General features: G+C 41.2%; 1 protein-coding gene across 1 annotated transcript in view; it reads right to left on the minus strand.

The window, feature by feature from the left end:
• Positions 1 to 18,870, minus strand: part of COL9A1 (collagen type IX alpha 1 chain) — a 63,942-nt gene extending 45,072 nt beyond the window's left edge. Inside the window, exons 1-10 of the mRNA XM_063389441.1 lie at positions 18,857 to 18,870; positions 18,477 to 18,550; positions 17,012 to 17,089; positions 16,743 to 16,875; positions 9,696 to 10,092; positions 4,645 to 4,722; positions 4,025 to 4,045; positions 2,522 to 2,596; positions 1,909 to 1,944; positions 1,740 to 1,802 (exon numbers count right to left, since the gene is read on the minus strand). Coding sequence (XP_063245511.1) covers positions 1,740 to 1,802; positions 1,909 to 1,944; positions 2,522 to 2,596; positions 4,025 to 4,045; positions 4,645 to 4,722; positions 9,696 to 10,092; positions 16,743 to 16,875; positions 17,012 to 17,089; positions 18,477 to 18,550; positions 18,857 to 18,870 — 969 coding nt within the window. The remainder of the gene's footprint in view (positions 1 to 1,739; positions 1,803 to 1,908; positions 1,945 to 2,521; positions 2,597 to 4,024; positions 4,046 to 4,644; positions 4,723 to 9,695; positions 10,093 to 16,742; positions 16,876 to 17,011; positions 17,090 to 18,476; positions 18,551 to 18,856) is intronic.
• Positions 18,871 to 19,852: the final 982 nt, after the last annotated feature.

Here is a 19,852-nt window from a genome sequence, read left to right on the forward strand (position 1 = left end):
TGCAGGAGACTTGCAATCCAAATATTTATTTATATGTACAAGTTCAAAGTACTAGCTTCTGGTGACAGGCATCAGTGCCTGTGATATATATCACTAAGAATTACTCCGTTAAATCACAATACAATTAAACATTTGATCTCATATGATCTTATTTCCTCTTAATGGGAGATTGATGAATTTATTTCATGGCTAAGGTTAGAAACAAAATCTCAGTGTTGTCCATTTCAAACAAAAGTTTCATTGACAACAACAACAACACAAAACAAAATCCAGAAATCCAGCAGGCTGGATTTAAATTTACCCCTTGAACTTGTCTATGTGGCTAAAATTAAAAACAAACCATGATATTATAACCAGGAATTCATTTGGAGTTCTTATTTTTCCTTTTGTTTCCAATTTTATGGTCAGCTTATACGGCTTAGAAATTTCCAGATATCCAGAAGAGCTTTTCTTTTACGTTTATCTAATACTTTTATTTTTTTGTACCCTTCCACTTTTTTGGTATACTTCCAGCAATTCAGTGTTCGCACAATTGTTCCGACAATTTGATTTTGAAAGCTTACATGATCATTACAAGTAATTACTGTACAGTAATTTTTACAGTCTATTAAACCTGACACTGAAATAATTTTTGAAATAAAATGAGATTTAAAAAGTCAAAGCTGTCTCACCAATTAAACACAGAAGGTATTACAAGTATGAAACAGCAATTAAAAATTGACTACATAGTGGAAGTACAATAAGGTCTCACTTTTTTTCTTCAAGTGAAAATTAAAAAGGTTCAATATTTCAAAAGCCTGTACTCTAGTATTACATTTCCGCTCATGCACTTATATAAGGGAATATGCAAGAGTGAACAGATACCAAAAGCTGAGCTGAGCTTAGTGTGTTCTGTTTCACGTGATCGTGTTCCCAATGATTTTGAAAAGGAAAATAAACCTATGCCTTTAATTGTAAGAGACAATGATTTTTAAAGATCTGCTTATAGGATTTTGCCACGCACAAGTGGCTTGTGGGCCTGTATTGTTTCTAGAAAAAAGTGAAGTGGTTGAGGTACCACTCACAAAGCCCATTTCCTGTTACAGATATGAAATTTGAACAGTTTAATAAAGACTATTCCATGTCCACTAAATCTCTTCCCAAAAGCAAATTAAATATTAACCTCTAAGTGCATTGCAAGAATAAATAGATACTAGGCTTTTTCATTTATATAATTTGCAATACCCTCTAACACACTGGTTTGTGGTATATCATCTTTATTTTTGATTTTTAAAATTCTAAAAGCTCGTTTATATTAAACATAAGCTTGCCTCCCTCCTGGCATACCATCTAAGTACTAATGCAAAAAGCTCACTTCATAACAAGAAATGCTTTCTATCGGTGCTCTCAAGAGAGAAAAATGAAGTTTCCCAAAAAGGTTTGAAGGTATTTTTATTGGCACAAATTTACTCAAAGAGGTATGACCTAACAGGCCATCAACACTAGATGATGTTGAAACTTTGATCTTCTCTATTATTTTCCACAGGGAAGATGCATCAGCAGACCCTCCTCATGCCCTCTCTGCCCTGCTCTGTGACCAGAGGTGGCTTCCAGAGGCAGCAGCAGGACTCGTCCCTGAGACCACTACTCAGCGCCCTCCCCCTTCAGGGCCAGGTGGCAGTACACAGCGCTTGTGCTTCATCTATTTATTAAAAAAAAAAAAAAAAAAAAGGAAATTCTAGAAAATCAAGTGTACTCACATCAGCTCCCGGCTCTCCAGGCAAGCCAGGGGATCCTGGTTTCCCTGCATCCCCATCTGGACCCTTCAGGATTTAAATGGACAGTTAAACATGTTTCACAGAGGGAAGAAGAAGCAAAACTCAAAACTTCTCTCACAGAAACAAATGAAAAGTAGTTGAAATGACTTACCGGTGGACCAGGGGGGCCCTTTGGGCCTCTCTCCCCCTGCCAAGATATGAAAAAGAAGGTATTAGTCAGAACTACAACAACCTTTTATGGTCCTTCATGAAAATCACTGATTTACAGATTATCAGAAATAATCCTGAACTGACCCTTATTGTATAAAATAAATACGAAATCCACACATTTTCTATTACAGACTAACAGAAATCATCACAGAAACTTCTGACAAAAATCAAGGGAACGCACATGGTAGCTCTTATCAGGAATAACGCCACAAATCATTAACATGATTTAGTATGAATGATTCTATGTAATCATCGCTTTTGAGATTAGATTTATAAAACCCCTACACCCCATTAATAGCAGATAATCACAGCATATGATGTTGATTACATAAAACAAATAATCCTGATTTTTCTATACCAAAGATAACCTGAAAATCTTTCTCCCCTCTCTCCAGCCCATTACAGAACATGAGACCCATCAATTCCTTCATGTATCTGTAGCCTTCATGCATCATGTAGCCAAATTCAAACTCCTGAAGATCAAAGGCTGACAGACAATGTAGATTCACCTCAAGGGATTTCCTATTTCCTAGGCAGGTATGGGAAACACTTACATCAATGCCATCAATACCGGGAACTCCTGGTGGCCCTGGTGGACCTGGGGGGCCTGGTGGACCAGGGGGACCTCTCTGACAAGTGAAAAAAAGGAGCAATTAGAGCCTGACAAGCCACAGGGCCATTCTGGGGGAACCAGCACAGAGGTTATGGGTTAGTCAGGAGATTGCAGCTGTGACAAGGACCTGCATCCTCACCCCATGTACATCACAGGCCCCATATGGTATTTTGACTGCCACTGTGAGGGCTGGCAGCACTGCCCTCACCAGAGGAGTGGGGAAGGTGTTGAACCCCCCTCCCTGGGCACAGCCACTCTCCTGTGCCCACAATGCTGGTGGGGCCTGGTGGGCTCCACTCCCCACCCAGCAGGCTCTGAATGCCACATGGCAATGACAGAGTGGCAGAAATAAAAGTGATCCTTGCGAATCAAACACCGAAATTTGCTACACTAATTACTCTTTCTGCCAACGCAAAGAAGACAGTCTTCCTGAACTCATACTAGCAAAGAAGACAGTCTTCCTGAACTCATACTAGCAACAAAAATTTAAAGCAACCCTTTCCCTGCTTCACTGACAGGCTCAGCAGCTTCCCCTGGTTCCTCAGGGTTACATTAACCTCTACAGAGGAGCTTTCTTAAAGCACCGGGCTCCCGAGGGGAGGCAGCAGGCGCCGCCAGCCTGTGGAAACTCAGGGAAAGGCTGTTCCAGGTCTCCGTGCCCATAATGGGGGGCTCTGTTCTCCTTGGAGTGAGCTCTGCCCGCGGCCCCACAACGGGGCTCTGTGAGCAGCAGGCTGCCCCGGGCCCTGAGCCTGGCCCCTTGGTCCCCACAGCACTGCCGCTCGGGACGGATTTCCTCCGCACACCAGAGTTCCCAGAAATGTTCCATCCAGTGGTGGTTGCACATGGAGCTCAAGCCCCACTGGTGTCACCTGCCCTGTGCTCCGGGTGGGCACACGCAGGTACCGCTGCCCCGTGCCCTGTGCGGGCACACGCAGGTACCGCTGCCCTGTGCAGGTGGGCACACGCAGGTACCGCTGCCCCGTGCCCCGGGTGGGCACACGCAGGTACCGCTGCCCCGTGCCCCGGGTGGGCACACGCAGGTACCGCTGCCCCGTGCCCCGGGTGGGCACACGCAGGTACCGCTGCCCCGTGCCCCGGGTGGGCACACGCAGGTACCGCTGCCCCGTGCCCTGTGTGGGCACACGCAGGTACCGCTGCCCTGTGCAGGTGGGCACACGCAGGTACCGCTGCCCCGTGCTCCGGGTGGGCACACGCAGGTACCGCTGCCCTGTGCAGGTGGGCACACGCAGGTACCGCTGCCCCGTGCCCCGTGCTCCGGGTGGGCACACGCAGGTAGCGCTGTCCTGTGCTCAGCTCGCCTGTGCCACCCACGGTTGCCGGGGGACACGGGACAAGGCTGGGTCGGCTCCAGGGCACGGCAGAGCAGCCCTCGGTCCCCCTGCAGCAGCGCCCCGAGCTCCGGCCGCTCCCTCGCACTTACCTCGATTCCCGTCTGGGTTACCTGCGAGGGAGAGAAAATAACAAACAACAAAGCAGAGCCAAAGTCAGAACAAACTTACTTGAGCCAGGCCGAGGCAAAGTGCCTGCAGGAAAAGCCCCAGGGGCAGGAGGCGCCGGGCCATGGATGGAGGGAGCAGCCTGCGGCTGCCGGGGAGCGAAAGGTGAGCGCGGCCCCCTCCCGGCTGCGGCCCGGCCCTGGGCACGGTGGCGGGGATTGGAGGAAGGCTGGCTGCCGGGCAGGCGAGCACGGAGTGCCAGCAGCGCCTTAACCCTTTGTCCTGCTGCTGTCGGGTCGGCACCGAGCCCGCCGCACCCGCGGGGCTCCCGGCGCGGCCGCGACTGCCGCTGTGCCTGCGAGGCACGGAGCGCACTGCGGCCGGCCCGCCGGGGGCGGGCGGACAGCCGGACACGGAAGGGTTAAAGTTAGCGGCTGCTGCTGCTCTGGGGGTTGGATTTCTAAACGCGCTGAGTGCCAGGCAGGTATGGTAAAAAAGAACATCGCCGGCCAGGAAGGGGGAGAAAAAGTGAGAATTCCGTGGGCTGTATCGGCGGGCAGGGCGGGGCAGGGCAGGGCAGGGCAGGGCAGGGCAGATCTCTCACCCGAGCCGGCAGCTCGTCGCAGCCTTCGCGCTGGGGTCGCAGGGGGTCGCAGTGGATCACCATCCACTGGATCTCGAACTGGCAAAGGAGAAAAGATCATGTTAATTCGGGTCGGGGGTCACGCTGGCTGAGCGGGTAAGAGGTGGAATACTGGCACACTACGCTAGTTATTTAATGTCAATAGCTACAGGTGGAGCAGGGCTTCCCCCTGCATTCCCCCACCCCTAACTCTGGAGGTCTTTTAAAGAGGGGACATAAACCGGCCGAGGTGCTGCCACTCCTGACAAAATATTTGTTTATAACTTTAGCATGTTTCCGGGAAGATTTGGTCATATGAAGTATATTTTATGAAAAAAAGTAAAATCTTTGCATGAGTTAGGCTTTAAAACAAGAGTATGAGACACACTTCTTAACAAAAAGAATAATGAAACACTGAAACAAATTATCAGGGAAGACAGAAAGTAACCATATTCTTAAATTTGGTTTGGATGTCTAAAAATACACTTTATTTTAGATAGAACTGACTTAGGACTCACTAGATTGAATTGCATGGCCTGTGCTGGGAAGCCCAAAAAAGCAATGGTTCAACCTGATATTACAATATTGTAGATTTAGGAATCTCATATCCTCTGAAATAAGATAATTACGTAGTCAGATGGACTAGTAGTTTTTAAATGCCTATTTATATTGCAGAAATTTCTGTTTTAGCCTCTTTAAACTGACTAAATAAATCCATGTTTGGGGCTATTCTAGTCTTTAACTTGCTTGGCTATAAGCTTAAATATCTCAACAGTCTTGGTTATTTAATATGGCATAGGCATAGCTTTTGATTTACTCCCAGACAATGTTAAAGTATATTACTTCCAGTGGCATAATTTTAAAAGGACATAAATTATGTGTTTCCTATACTTTTTTGCAGCATTCTGGTGAGGGCCTTATTAATCTTGTAGAATAGGTCAACTTCTCAGAGGTGCACTGTAATACATATAATTTTAAAAGGGATTCTTTATTGCTTGTTATTACTATGCCTGCCTGGGAGAATAATAGATACAGTTCCATTAGAAACTGTATCTTGCCTTTCATCCTTTACAAAAATTTATTCCAGGATTTCTGGAATGCTTTATGGAGGGTGAATTTGTACACAGATTCACAACTGCATTTTATCTTTTCTTTTTTAAGATAAAAGTATCTAAAAGTTTTATCTTTTTATCTAAAAGTCATTAATATAATCCATTATAAACTCTAAGCACTATGAGATTTCAGAAAACTGAAAAAGAATTTACTTTCTAAATTACATGTTTTTATAGGAAGGTAAGGGAATTAATTTCTCACTGCTCACATGATAACTTCTGTGAGGTTATGTAATTGCCTTGATTCCTGTGATTTCAGAGGCTTTACCATGATTTTTCATAATAGACACTAAACGCTTTGCTAGAAGTGACTCTTGGTCATTATTTAATTGACATTTAATGCTACTAACTAGTTTAGGGAAGCTACATGACTTGTAGCATCTAAGAGGAAGCTGCTGGTCAATATTTGTTTAAGAGGGATTAATTTACACTACAGAATAGATTGTGTCTGTGTACTGTAAAAAGTCACATCTTGGGTTTTTTTCACCCTGTGAAATCTCACATTCAGAAGGCTGAACCATAGCTATGGAAAGCCAAATAACACCTGAATTGGCTGTAATGTTCAAAGGCTTTTAAAAAAGGTATAAAGAAAATGAAGCTCTAAACACCTATTTCAGAGATGTCCGAAAATGGATAAAACATGTTTAAAATAGCTCTGGAATGAGATGTATTTAAACATGTAGTTTATTCTTGGCCACTTAATGAATGTACAAACAGTTGACAGCAGACCTCTGTTAGAAGAAACATAGATATCCTTGACAAAGTATTGTAGAAAATCTGCACATGAAAAATTGCTTAGCTGAGTGGTACTTCCCCAGGAGGAATGACTTCCCCTGGATCATCACCAAGCCAGGAACAGCCCTGTGGGGTACAGGGAGCCAGCTCTCCCAGAGGAGACCTACAACCATTCTCTGAGAGTCATGGTTTTCCTTAAAGCTAGGGTACTGCTAAATGCATCCCTGTGACTGATTTTGTACTGAAAATACTACCCTACATATTTAGGTGTCATTTGCATTTTACCTAACCTTCACCTCTCTCAACTAAAGGGCTAATAAGACAACTGAATTATGTGTTTGATATCAAGAGGTGCAAATATGGTGGGCACTTGCAGGGATTTCTGTAGAACTATTCAATGAACAGTCAGATACAGTTAATTATACCTGTGCTAAGAAATTAAGATGAAACAGAAATCCTGTTTCCTGTAGGAAACCTGCAAAATGTATGTCAGGAATGCTGACCTATGGGTCTTAAACATTCTTCGTAGTTTAACTCCAGATAGCAACTAAGCCCCACACAGCCATTTGCTCACCCTACCCCACTACCCCATGGTGGGATGGGAACTGGAAAAGTAAAAGTAAGGAAATATGTGGATTGAGATAAAGACATTTAATAGGTAAAGCTCAAGCCATGCACACAAGCAAAGCACAACAAGGAATTAATTCACCGCTTTCTAATGGCAGGCAGATGTTTAGCCCTCTCCAGAAAGGCAGGGCTCCATCACAGGTAACAGTGACTTGGGAAGACAAAGAGCATCACTTCAAACTCCCCTCTGCCCTTTCCTTCCTCTCCCAGCTTTATGTTCTGAGCGTATGTCATATGGTCTGGGATATCCCTTTAGTCAGCTGGGATCAGCTTCCCTGGCTGTGTTCTCTCCCAAGTCCTTGTGCACCCCCAAGCATCCTTGCTGATGGGGTGGGGTCAGGAGCAGAAAAGGCCTTGACTCCATCCAAGCACTGCTCAGCAATAACAAAATCATTCCTGTGCCATCAACTCTGCTCCCAGCACAAATCCAAAACACGGCTCCATACCAGCTACTCTGAAGAAAATAATCTCTACCTCAGGCAAAACCAGCACATCACCTTTGGGTTTGAAAGGTTACATTTTAATATCTTTGCTTTGTGATTTCCCCTAAATTATCTGGGGTTCATTTCTGAGAACTTTGTGACTGTATATAATCCTTAATGACACTGTGTATTGATATCAGTAGCATACCTACAAGAAACATCTTCAAAATAGTGGCATCCTTTAAATTAGCTTAACATAATCAACAAGATCATTGTGAAATACTGGCAAAGAGAAAAAATACCTTGACAGCAAGGCTAGAACATATTAGGCCTTCTTTCACCTCTCCTAAATCTATGGGAAGCCAGTCACATCTATTACTACCTTGCCAGCAGAAGAGTTTTGTTTTTCATTTTTGAAAAGTTAGGGAGGTTTCCTACCAGCTTTTGTTTTATATAGCCTCAAGACAGGCACAGTTAGCTTTCTTCTTTTCATAGCTTGTACAGTGCTATGTTTTGGATTTAATGTGAGGATAATGTTGACAATTTACTCCTGTATGGGCTGTTGCTATTGTATGGCTGCCTTGTATTTAATTAGTATTAGTTCTTTTATATGTATATTATGGCACTCAATCGGCTATTATAGTGAAGGTTTGAAAATGAGAAACGGATAAAGGAGGGAAAGAGTTGGCTCACAGATGGTGGTGTCAGTTAACAGGTAACACAAACAAGGGTACTGCTCCTGTTGTGTTCCAGCCTCAGCACTCTGGAAACTGTGCCGACTGCAAAGCCAGCAGAACAGTAGAGATGTGATAAGAGTTTGCATTATAAATGGTGGATTTTAAAAATTATTTAACTCCTTGTTGTTCTTTCATCCTTAAAGAAGATTGTCCTATAGTTACTAGAGCTCCACACTGGTGCCTAAAGATATACAGTCTTAAACACAGGCAAGGCAGAACAATGCCAGACACTTTTCCCCACTAAAAGCCTGAAGAGCCCTGGGTGATCAATGCTGCTCTTTTGTGTACCTTGCTGAAAAGAGCAAGTCTCTGCAAAACACAGGCTGGAGAGGAAAGAGGATAAAATTCCAAACTGCTCTTCTGCTTTTCCTCACTTCTTTAATCCTGGCCAAGGGTCACTCAGAGTACCAACAGAAGTCCAAAGTGACCTTGATACCACATCTCTCTCCTCATTTGTCAGCTGTCATTTGGAATCACTACTTCAACAGACAAAGGAACCCTCCTCATTTTTAAAGGGATGACTCTATGTCTAACTTGAGGGCACAGTTTGCTCTAGCACTGTATACCAGGTGCTGTAAAATTATTGCATTAATACCTACAGATTTCTCTGCATTTAATCCAACTAGCCTTCTGAAGAGGAAAACAGTATTGGCACAGAATTCTTTTCATCCTAGTAACATGCATAGAATATATGTAATGTTTTCATCATCCCACCTACCCATTCATCCATCAGTATCACTCAGAGCAGTTAGCAAAGCTAAGATATATATGTCAATTTGCAATATGCTAATTGCCACATTATCACCTCCAGCTGGTTATTTTTAATCACATTTTCAAAGATTAACTCTTGTTTTCAACTAAATTAGTATAACCTTTCAGCTATTGAAATTTTCTGATCCACACCTATAACAGCATGCTAGATAGAGCCCTTCAGACACACGGGGCAGCTTTCTGTTGGCATTCTCATGTAAAACTGATTTCAATCCAATCCAATACAGCAACTAAACATACAGAGGTGATGAAGCATGAGATGCTTCTTTTGTTGCAATTTTTTCCCTTTCAGATTTACACAACACTGGTTGGCCTGCATCCACAGTTTTTTACAAACAATGAGATATAGTTTAAAATTATGTCTCACTTCACTCTTTTACTTCAAAGTTGTAACAAGTACCGGGATGTCTAAGAATTTTCATTATTGAAATTGAGACATAACCTGGGTCATCTCTTAACTTACAAGGTATAAGTGCAAAATTGAAAAAATACAGCTAGTAATTACCTACCAGGGAGTTATATTCTGCCATTTCTGCTTCCAGAAGTAATTCAAACATGCATTCCACAAAACAAAACCCCATATTTCATGTAAAATGCTTTTTGAAGAAACAAAATATTTTGAAACTTACCGGAACTGAAATTTGAGGATTATTTTTAAGTTTTCCAAGCACAGCAACGCCATCAGTGTTGATTTTCCCTTTTGGTTTTATGTTTAAGGATTCTATTTTAATACAGTCAATAAAAAGTGTGACACTGTTTGCTTCCACAATTATCATAAGCTTGTGCCACTGGGAGTCGAACAAGAAAGGCAAATGTAAAAATGGTGCTGTATGGTGTCTTCCGTCTGCTCCTTTATAAGAAAACTCAACACTTTTCATTTGGCCATTGAGATTCACTCCAACTTGTTCTTTTCCTGAAGAATCCTGAATCTGCCAAATAGTCCAATATTTCTGAAGTGTGGCCCCAGTCATCCGAAAAGTAGTTAGGAAAGAATATTCATCAGGCAAGCCGTTGGAATAGATGGCACTGTGTAGGATTAAAATACAGTACATTCGGTCTGTATTTGCTCTGAAAAGCTCACATATCACCACAGAGTAATGAGAAACCTTTACTCAGTGGGACTATATCTCATCTATTCTTTTATCAGTGCAGTTCTGCATGCTGAGCCCCAAAACAACATGATACTAATGGAAAAAGAACTGGTTCAGAAGTGTGGGTTCTTCCAACGTTTTACAATTCTTATGATAACCCTTTCTAAGAATAATAGATGGAGCAACAATTAACTCCTGCTTCAGATATAGAAAGTATATCCTACAGTTATCCTCCTTCCCACTAGTAGACATACAAAATCAGTCAACATAGTATGACTTTACAATGATCAGGAAAAAAGTGCTGATCTGATTTGACTTTGAAGCCATAATAATGTCTTTTGTAAACGCATTTTCTTGTTCAGCCTTCCAATAACCCTTTTTTTAAGGTATAAGCTATCACTTCAGCAAAATTCATTGACAAATATATGGAGAGAACCCACACTTAAAGTGTATTCTGTCCTGTGACATTCAACCACAAGACTACAAGTAGCAGGGGACAGATTTGTCACATGTAAAACATCTCATATTTTAGCTCCTGTAAGATGAGCTTTGGAAACATAGGTAGAACAGGCTGTGTCACTGTGAAAAACAGTAATGTCATTTTTTATTTCAAATGTATCACTTCAATCCAGTACAATATTTAAGAAACAGGCCTTTCCATATTTATTCTATGGATCATAAAGCTCTAGTGTCATATCCAGTTAACCTCAATATATTATTTGCCATCTGCCAGCATTTAAGAAGTTTAAATACATTTCTTAATCATGAAGATATGCAGAGCTATTAGAAGTTATTCTAACGAAGGCTATCCCAGCTTTCATTAGAATAACTTCTCAAACAAGTAGACCTTTTGAACAAAGATGATTTTTGAGTGGCAGATCAATCTTATCTCAGGAGCTATTTAAACAACCTTAGTCAATCTCAGGATTTAGACTATGGCAGGGGGGAAAAGCAAAAAAAAAAGGTGTAAGTCAGCTCTTATTCTGCATGCTTGATGACTACTGATTTAGAAAGAGAACTTCCAGGAGCACTGTCCCTAGTCTGTCGTGTTCCGAGCTGTATTGCAGCTGTGCTCCAGCAGGCAGCGACACAGCCTCAGCAGAGTTCAGCGAGGACACGGCGAGCCTGGCAGCAGCAGCAGCTGCTTCTCTTACAAATAGAGTACCCGCACTGCTGCTGCTTGCTCCTTTTCCCCATGAGACTTTGCATGCACCTGAGAACCGAGCTATAAGGAAGGGGAATGTTTCCCTGGAAAGTTTAGCTCATTATATAAGGTGTGGAGATATACAAATGTGGAAGCAGGAGTTCTTTGCCAGTGTCTTTAACCTGTCTGTGCTTTGCTTTGAATGGTGTCTCTTGACTGAGGATGAAGTAGTCTGCCCCATGTGGTTTCATTTAATAGGATTTTATCTAACTCGTGTTCTGTCATCATTTATTTTCAGTTAGTATCTTTCCATCTCAGATGCAAACATCAACAGGTGGATATTGTAGCTTTCCCTCAGTTCTGAGCACTTTGCAGTGTTTACTGTCCCCTCTCCCTCCTTGTGTTGGGTTTCTGGCCTACAAAGTAAGCATATATATTCTTTTCTGCTCCAGGAAGATAATTTTTCTCCCTATCCAGATATACCTTCACTCTTACTAAGCTTCTAATCCAGTTCAGCACATCTTTTATGGTCCTTTGTGTCCTTCCTCTGCAATATCTCTTTTAAAAATATTTCAATCTCCTCTACTGCTAAAACTTTATCTCAGCTGGGTCATCTGTCTCTTCAGTTGCTGAATCTCATTTGTTCTTGCAGAAGAGCTGGTTTTTCTGCTCCCACACTGAAGGTTGTATTGTTAGGTGATTTTTAAATAGCCTCCTTGTGACATTCAACTTTCTGTGTTAAGTTCAATGACTCCAGGGTGTCTGATACACTGAGCCTGAAAGAAGCAGTACTAATCCCAGATTGTCTGTGAAGAGGTTTTCAGTATTTCTCTGCACTGCTAAGTTTTGCTGTCATGGCAATACTCATTAAACTATCATACACATTCTCATCCGACCTCAGCTGACACAAATATACTGCCAAGAAAACAAAACAACAAAAGAAACAAAAAAACCCTACTACATGAACATATTTTTGATTAGAAGATTGTTTATACCAGATTGGCAAATGAATTCTTTGCATCATATTTAGCTATAGACTTATACTTTTCAAGACATTATATGGGTTATCCTTTTCTCAGATGTTAAAATAGGAAAAAAAAATGTTCACTTTTTCAGAAGATACGCAAAGAGAAATAATGTAAGAGCTTCTGACATTGATATGAGAAAACTAAATAATAAGAAATGTATATCAAACACTACAGATAAAAATTTGAGCACAAGCATGGATAAGTATTCACATTTAAAAAAATTAATAATAACCAATCAGAAGAACTGCTGCCTTTAGACTAAAGGCTCAGCATCAGTAACATGAGACAACACACTGAAACCATGACCCATCACCAGAAAGGTATCTGCAGGGGACTGTTACTGTATAAGATTTATACCTATAATTGTACAAGCAAATCAGAGATACTCTCATCTCAGCTACTCCAACAGTAATAATCCTTTAGTTATTTAACTCTATTTCAGAACACATTTCTATCCAAAAGCCTGCAATCCTTATATAGGTAAAACCCTTCTGAAGTCAGCAACCTAAAATGCTAAATATTTGGAAACCATGGCAAATTTAGTGTGATATTTAAATAAATAATTCTAGAGAAGCCATTCCTCCATCTCACTGCCAAGTGAAGAGTGATGGACTCTGTTGAACAGTTGATAGCTGTATAAGCACTCCAATTATTTCTGGAACTTATTTTTACCATAGTTTTTTCCAATTCCACTGATCTATGGAAGGGAACCAAGCAATTATAAATTTAGATTCAGGTAAAAAAGTGAAGAAAGAATTTATATGGAAACCTATTTAAAGGACAAAATCTAGATTTATTCCTGACCTATTTCCTATCCACTTAAAATTGTTAGGGATATAAGTCATCAGACCTTTTTATTTAATTTAGTTTTTTTCTTCAGTTTGTAAGAAGACATTCCAGTCTGCTTTCCTTGTATGCTCATACTATTATTAACTGCTTTAGTTGTTTTATGAATACAAGGTTAGGTCAATTTTTTTTATCAGATATTTTAATAGTTACCCAAATTTTTAAAGTATTGGAGGATGGGAAGTTTGAAACATAGGAATATCATCTAGGGCAACTCCTGAAACACTGCTTCTTTTAATCTTTTTCATAAATTCACTCAGACTAATCCTGTATTTTGAATACTTACCAGGAAGATTTCTTTGAGATTTCAAACTCCTATCCAAGCTTCAATACAACCAAGATAAGTCATCTGACTACAGTGAGGAAACCCTGACCCATCCCACTGACCCCAGGATTCATCAAGAGCAGAAGAGCATGTTAAAATCTCAACTATAGACCTATTTAAATTCTACAAAGTAACTGTTTATTTTCATAAATTTGGGGATTTTGAGTTAATTTCTTAGGTGAGCTCCATTGCTCACTGACTTAACTTAGTCCTTGCTAAATAAGGATTTTAGAAATGTTAGCACAACCCACTGGAGGTGGCTGTGGAAATTGCTGTGGGCATTCTCATGATAATGCAGTATCATGTGCCCAGGGTTGAGGGTTCTTTCAAGCAATCTGGAGATATTTGTGCCTGCATCTCCTGAAGCTGCCTAGAATCAGCTGACCTGACAGACACTGCCTGGCAGCAACTGAAGAAGCAATAACAATAAAACTTAGCTCAGCACTTCTAGAAGCATCTGTCCTAAGTCATTAACCAGAAGTCATTTGTTAGAACTCATTACCCTCAGCTGATCTTTATTCTTCAGAAACTTCCACTTCTGAGCTAATTAATTCTCTTATAACCTAATTAGCTTCCTAGCTGCACTTTGTCTTTTCTATTTCAGCGTCATCATCAGTATCTGGGTGGTATAGCTTACTCACAACGTGAAAGGAAAAGCACCTGAAGAGCTTTGGTGGCTGACTGTAGAAAAGCCAGACCTCCAAGCACATGCACTTGAGGAGCACTGCTTCACAGCAAAGTAATATTCCCAAATTACAAAAATAGCCAGAAAATTGACATTTGAAATTTTCTGGATATTTCAAGTATACTGATAAAACTTTATAAAATTCCTCCCTATTTTGTTTGGGGGTTTCGTGTGTGTGTGTGTTATGACAGTTGCATTTGTGAAGTCAAAGATTTAAGCTTTCATCCAATACACAAAGATAATTAGCCCTTTTCCCACATATAAAAAATGTGTCATGATATTTGTTTGTGCCAATATAATCTTTAAGATTTCCATTAAGAATAAACACAATTATTATCCAAATTAACAGGATTAATTTTATACTTACGAACTGATGGACACCTACAACATGTACATGGATTAAATTGAAAAATGATGGGTTCACCATGTCCAGCGAAAACATCTATAGGTCATGGCTGTTCCACACAAAGTTGTTACACCATTTTTACAGCACACCATTACATGGAGAACACTGTATTGATCCTTTGGCAGATTTTACCCTATAAGAACCATATATAGCCAAAAGACTCTATGTGGCCAATGGGAATTTATTTGGATGATGGGAGAAGCTAAGTTATTGCGTGCAATCATTTCTGTTCATTCTGGGACATACTTCTGGGTAAGCATGCAAAGCAGCAAAAAAGACCAAGCTACAACTCAGTAGCATTTTAAGGAAGCTCTTTGAGTTTTTCAAGGCATAAGCTATTGCTACATCAAAGACTGAATGCTGAGCCATGCCCGTCCAATTGAGCTCTCATTCTCATACAATATAGCCACTCTAAAATGGGCTCCTCTGCCTTGGCATGATCATCGTATGTTAGCCTAAAAAATTATTGCCCTGTTGCCGACGTGTTTGATGAGTGTCCCTCCCCAGTGCTCCTATGGCACTTGAGCTATATCAGCCATCCAGTTCCATCCCCGGGAAAGCCGTGCTGGCTGTTTTTCCCACACTCGCTCTATTTTTCCCTCCCGTCTCGATGCAGCAGGAGCGCACGGGGCGGGGGCGGGGCCGGAGGCTGATCCCGGCTGTGAGCCCGGCCCGCGGCCAGCGCCGCTTCAGCACCGCGGGCACGGACAGCTCCGGGGCCGGGCCGGGCGGCTCTCCCCTCCCCTCCCCTCCCCTCCCCTCCCCTCCCCTCCCCTCCCCTCCCCTCCCCTCCCCTCCCCTCCCCTCCCCTCCCCTCCCCTCCCCTCCCCTCCCCTCCCCTCCCCTCCCCTCCCCTCCCCTCCCCTCCTCCTGAGAGGACGGCGCTGTAAAATAACTCTGGAGCAGAGCAGCGAGCTCGGGCTCCGTGACAGAGGAGCACTGAGGCAGTGAAGCACAGTCGGGACTCAAACCTTAAATCCATTTCCCGGGCCAACGACCCCAATGGCAGGAGTCAGCTCAGATGTTGTAGTAGAAGCCCTGACACAGGGTTGTTCAGTGGTAATTTGTGTATTTCACTATTTCACTATAACCTATAATCTATAGGAATAAGTTTAAACTCTCTTAAAAGTGAAAATACTGCCGCTTTTATCTGAGAGTCTCCAACTTTTAGTGAAGTGATGATCCCATTTGCAGTCTGGGTTTGGATTCACATTGATGCACTCGCAGCCCTGATTTGGGTCTGGGACTGAAAGTAGTCATGAGCCCAATGTAACCAAACACTCAAGCTCTAAAGTAGCTTAATCTCATGGCTATGAAGGTAGGAGCCAGGGAGGACTGCAGCAAGAAAAGTTGTTAGTGATATGTGGAATAAGACAAACACTTCACAATCCAATTATTCCTAGCTGAAACAGTAGTCCAGTCACTTAATTTTTAAGTTGAGGCATTCTTAATTACATAAGGTGCTGGAACAGAATCCAGACTTGCCTAAATCTGGCAAAGACATCTCTACCCTGCTGTACTGTCTCTATTCCTTCACCAGCAGCAAGTCTGGCCCAAAAAGCACAAGCACAATTAGATTCCTAAATCCTGACTTCTATCACAAATTCACTGTAACATGCTAAATAATAATTTTCAACTTTTATAGATTAAGTGACCATAAATCAGCCAGGAACATTCATGTACCTGTTACCTAAAACAAACACACAATGAAAAACCCCTTACCTCAGAATCAGTGGGTTGTTGTCCTACCTAATCTCTGCAATCCTCACAGGGTCAGAAAGATCCCTTTGTGTCAATATTTTAAGAAAACTTTCTCCCCTCTCCTCCTGTTACATTTCTTTTGCCTCCCTATTTCAAATAATCGGCAACTTCTGACATTACTTTTTAGAGGTGAATCCCCTCTTATCAGCAAATCTTGAGGCACTCTGAGCAATATCATTGGTTAGAGGAAAGAAGAAGCCTCTGAAATTGCTGCTACAGAATCAGTTTGACCTGGTGATGACAATGAAAAAAAGAAAAAAAAGTTCCATTCCTCTTTCCCCTTCCAAAAACTGTACCAATTGGGTGATCTAGCTGGTGGGAGAAGAAAAAAACCTTAAAAATAAGTTTGCAAAATATCCATATTTTAAAGCCAGACAATGAAGGTATTACCTGGTTGGTATCCTGAAGTCTACATTGGGTCCCAATTTATAAGCTACTTGTAGAGAAGTGGATCCCACTACTCTTTCTATAATTCCTTGGGAAGCAGCTTTTTCTATTTGAAACTGAGAAATCAGGTCAAAGCCTACAAGAAAAAAACGTACATATCCATAATGTAACTTTCATTTTAATTTGAGAATTTTGCTGTCACAGAGCTGAATATAACCTGATAAATTTTTTGAACTGTAGCTTTTTCTTGAAAAAGCCAAGGTGCTACTTGCCTGGTAAGTCATCTTGGCCAATCCTGATTGTTGGGCAGATATCAATTCTGTGACTGGCACCCAGAATAAGTGGAAGTCCTGCAAAAAAAAGGTGAATTTAATAACTATGTGCCTGCACATTGCCACAGATCACCTTATAAAATTAACTGAAGCAACTGTAAGATTATTATGAATTAAACAGAGATATAAAAAATAATAATTAGAGGTATATAATAATTTAAACTGTACTCAGTAAGAGGTATCAGAAAATAATCATCTTTTTCTAGAGAGTTGCAAATTAAAAATGTAACTTGATACGTTATTTCATTTTTTTCAAGCCTTTAAATGAAAATTTTATAATAATTATTCTCTTTTAGAGCTGTTGAGAAATAGTTTAAGAAGGCCTGCTGTGTGAGGAGGTTTTGGGTTGTACCTTTCTGTGGTTCAAGCAAACTTAAAAAAACCCAGGCCAGTTACCTATATCAACAATCTCCCTACTCCCAAGGAAACTTAAACAAACTTCTTGCCTACTAAAGAAGTTGTTGTAAATCAGTTGGCATCTTTTTCATCCTCTCTGGTATTCCAAGCTTTCCCACTCTCCTCTGTGCCAGATTTGATCAGAAAACGCACATTCATGAAATGCAGGGTGGTGGCAAGAAGACTTTACAGACCTTTTTTGTTTATCCAAATGAGAATGTAGAAGAATTTTATTTTGAGGAAACTAAATCTAAAAATCCGATTTTTCAGAATATTATTTGTCAAAAAACCTTGTCATGACCATAAGATCTACAAGATATCCAGAATTAAGGAAGGAGGAAGGGAAAAATAAGCATTCATTTGAAAAATTTAAGAGCCATGTACAAGTCCAGTATCAAGTCAGTCTGGAAAATGTTAGCAGAGTGTGGGTAGGGAAGAATGAAGAGTGGAAGTTGGAAGGAGAAACATTTCTAACCTACAGAGAGCCTCTTGTGTGCTGCAAAGGCTCAACCCTAAATGTGGGTTTCCTTCTGCCAACATAGACTTAAAGAGAACATTGATATGTTACACCTTAGAAAAGACCTCATTCTATATTCTTTGATGAGACACATGGCTGACATCCAGCCATTTACATTTTATGCCCAGCAAATAAACTAGAACCAGTTTATTGCCACATGTAGCAGAAGAATAACTAACTGAAGCACTTTCAGAAGCACTGAAAGACAGGGAAGTTTTGTGTCCTGTATTTGCCATCTACGTCCAGATTTTAAACCTTACCTTAAAAATACATCTGATAGCAAAATTGAAGCAACACACACAGCTCTTGCTTTTTCCCTGTTTTTTGTATCTATGCTTCTATCCATCCATCCGTACATAAATGCACACAGACAGCTCTCACTTTGTGTGATGGCTAGTTACAGAGGATTTTAGGTTTGAATAAACACAGAATAATTCTTATGACATTCAAAATTACACAAAGATAAAATGTAGATAAAATCTGTCTCCTTACTTGATTGGTGCTGGATGGTGGCTGAGATGAAAGACCACAGAAAACTACACAGGTAAAAGAAAGCTGTAATTTTCCTGCAAACAGAATGAAAACTCCAGTATGAATCTGTAGTTTCTGACAGGTTTTGTTATTAAATTTCTCCTCCGAGCCATGCATACTAAACTTATAAAATACCAGTTAAGGATTTGCTAACAGATTTGGCAAGACAATCTCTTTGACAAGATAATTTCTTTACATGACAACGGGTTTTTTTGCCTTATAATAAAACATGTAATAAAGCTCTTTCTATTGTAGTCCCCTCATATAATGCTGGCAAGGACAACTTTTGCTGTTCTAATCTCTTATTTACAGATGTGTCTAAATCCCACTTGTTCTCTTACCAGTGGCTTTTCATCTTCCCTGCTGGATTTCTTCTCTCTTGTGAATGTGCAGGGTATATTGTCACACTGCCTGCTTCCCTCTCATTAGTGCGACAGAGGAGTGCAGCAGTGGGCACAGACAGCTGCTCCTGCCCCACCAGGACCCAGCAGAGAGGGAGGTGCAGTCTCTGGGCTGGTTTAAATCTTTCCAGGGGAAGGAGGTGGAGGCTGGACAGATGTGTGTCCTAGGGGGCTCTGAGGGCGGGCCTCAGGAGCCAGCTGAATATAAAGAAGCCAAGAGCACAAATTAGAGGCTGCCTCTTTTGCCAGAGTGAGGGCAGGGAGATTCAGAAAATGTGAGTTCAGCAAAGGCAGTCTCTGAATGGTGGGATCTGCTGTTCAGCTAGGCAAGGGAACAGATTATATGTACCAGTAGGTATGAGGAAGCTGGTGGTCCTCATATGGTGTTAAGACTAAAAGCTCTGAGAAGGGAATCCCTGTCCTTTGAAGAAGGTGTTCCCATTTCTCACTGATTTACTCATCAGGTGACCTCAGGAGAAGCCTGTCTGCTGAGGTCCCAGTTGGTTTTTCTGAATAAAACAGGTTATGTAAAAGAGTTTTCATTTCTTAGATTCTGACCTCCAAAACATACATACAGGCATTATTAAGTAGATTTCTGTTCTGTTGTCTTTGATGAAGCACTCCCTTTCCAAAGGGGCTTTTACATATGCTTGGACACACAAAGACATTTACTCATATTTGTTCACCCGGATGTAAGGAGAGAGAATCTAAAATCTGTATGCATTAAAAGATCAGGGAAAAGGTAATAAAAACCAGAACATCCTGATAGGAATCACAGTCAAAATTCATGTATGTATGGAAAAGTATGCTAAGTTATTATTATACATCACATTTGAAAGGTTTAATCTTCTCTAGACTACTGGTATTCTGGTTAATAACACCCTAAATTTCCAGATTTCTCAAAGTGTGGAATATAGGAAATACAATATTCTTTGC

The sequence above is a fragment of the Prinia subflava genome, chromosome 2 (assembly GCF_021018805.1).
Source record: "Prinia subflava isolate CZ2003 ecotype Zambia chromosome 2, Cam_Psub_1.2, whole genome shotgun sequence".
Taxonomy (NCBI): domain Eukaryota; kingdom Metazoa; phylum Chordata; class Aves; order Passeriformes; family Cisticolidae; genus Prinia; species Prinia subflava.